This window comes from Condylostylus longicornis, unplaced genomic scaffold (genome assembly GCF_029603195.1).
Source record: "Condylostylus longicornis isolate FDR11 unplaced genomic scaffold, ASM2960319v2 ptg000364l, whole genome shotgun sequence".
Taxonomy (NCBI): Eukaryota; Metazoa; Arthropoda; class Insecta; order Diptera; family Dolichopodidae; genus Condylostylus; species Condylostylus longicornis.
The window spans coordinates 1-1,029 of NW_026578326.1; the positions used below are offsets into that span (position 1 = coordinate 1).

Consider the following 1,029-nt stretch of genomic DNA (forward strand, 5'->3'; position numbering starts at 1 on the left):
ACCACACGTCCCAAAAGTCCCGGACCAATAGGGACATCCACAATGGTATCCGTTCGCATCACCGTATCTCCTTCAAGAATATTTCTGGCAAACAGATACTTGCAATCTTAGAATCATTCTATTGAACGAACCTGTCATCACCGAAAATGACAACGCCAACATTGTCTGTTTCCAAATTTAACGCCATGCCTTTCACTCCGCTACTAAATTGAACCATTTCTCCAGCCTTGCAATTTCTAAGTCCATAAATACGAGCGATACCATCTCCCACACTCAGAACACGTCCAGCCTCTCCTGTAGCTTGCTATCAGAAAAACCGACCAAGAATGAAGGGTTCAGAGCTATCGGTCTACCTGGGCTGACCATCCACCAATGCGCTGCTCAAGCAATCTCGACATCTCTGCCGGAGAGATTTTCGATGCGGATGAGGCATTGCGCGCTGATGACGTCGAGAGGTTCCGAAGAGCTGCAGCTGTCGCCGCGATACTGCGGGACATCAGAGGACCACCCAAAAGCTGTTGTAGTGAGGCCATGGCGCAGCGAGTCTATGTATGACTAAGAAATGGTCTCAAATTCTAGGACCATTCACTGTATATTTCTGCATGTGTGAGGTTTTCAACGATTAAGACACTTCCACTATCGACGTCTTAACAGCTCGTTTTCTCTTATTATGTCATCGACTCCTCTTTCTCCACAATCGCCCCGTTCAACTCAACAATCTGCAACACTTCAGTCATCCGTCCAAGCATCTCAAGATACCGATGTTCCATCAACGTCACTCCAGATTAACACCGCGATTCTTAAAGAGGTGAGGAGTCACAACTTCCCCCCTTCTCCCCCGCAAGTTTCCTTACCGTGTAGATCGCTCGAATCTATAGTCCTCCAGAATCTTCTTCCTCCACATTGAAGAAGACTTCTAAGACTCGGCGGCGGTCCCTTTCGTCGGATCGAGCCGAAGTTCCCCCCATTGGATTGAAGCGAATTGGCCAGTTAATGAAACTTCCAGTCTCTATCAGTCATCATAAAGCT

General features: G+C 47.5%; 1 protein-coding gene across 1 annotated transcript; it reads right to left on the minus strand.

Moving 5' to 3' along the window:
* Nucleotides 1-7: 7 nt before the first annotated feature.
* LOC129617005 (ATP synthase subunit alpha-like) lies at nt 8-533 on the minus strand (the record flags this gene model as incomplete). The annotated part of the gene is made up of 3 exons (XM_055532463.1): nt 354-533; nt 132-304; nt 8-84 (listed from the first exon to the last, which is right to left on the minus strand). Coding segments are annotated over exons 1-3 (430 nt in total), but the record flags the coding sequence as incomplete, so codon positions are not given.
* Nucleotides 534-1,029: the final 496 nt, after the last annotated feature.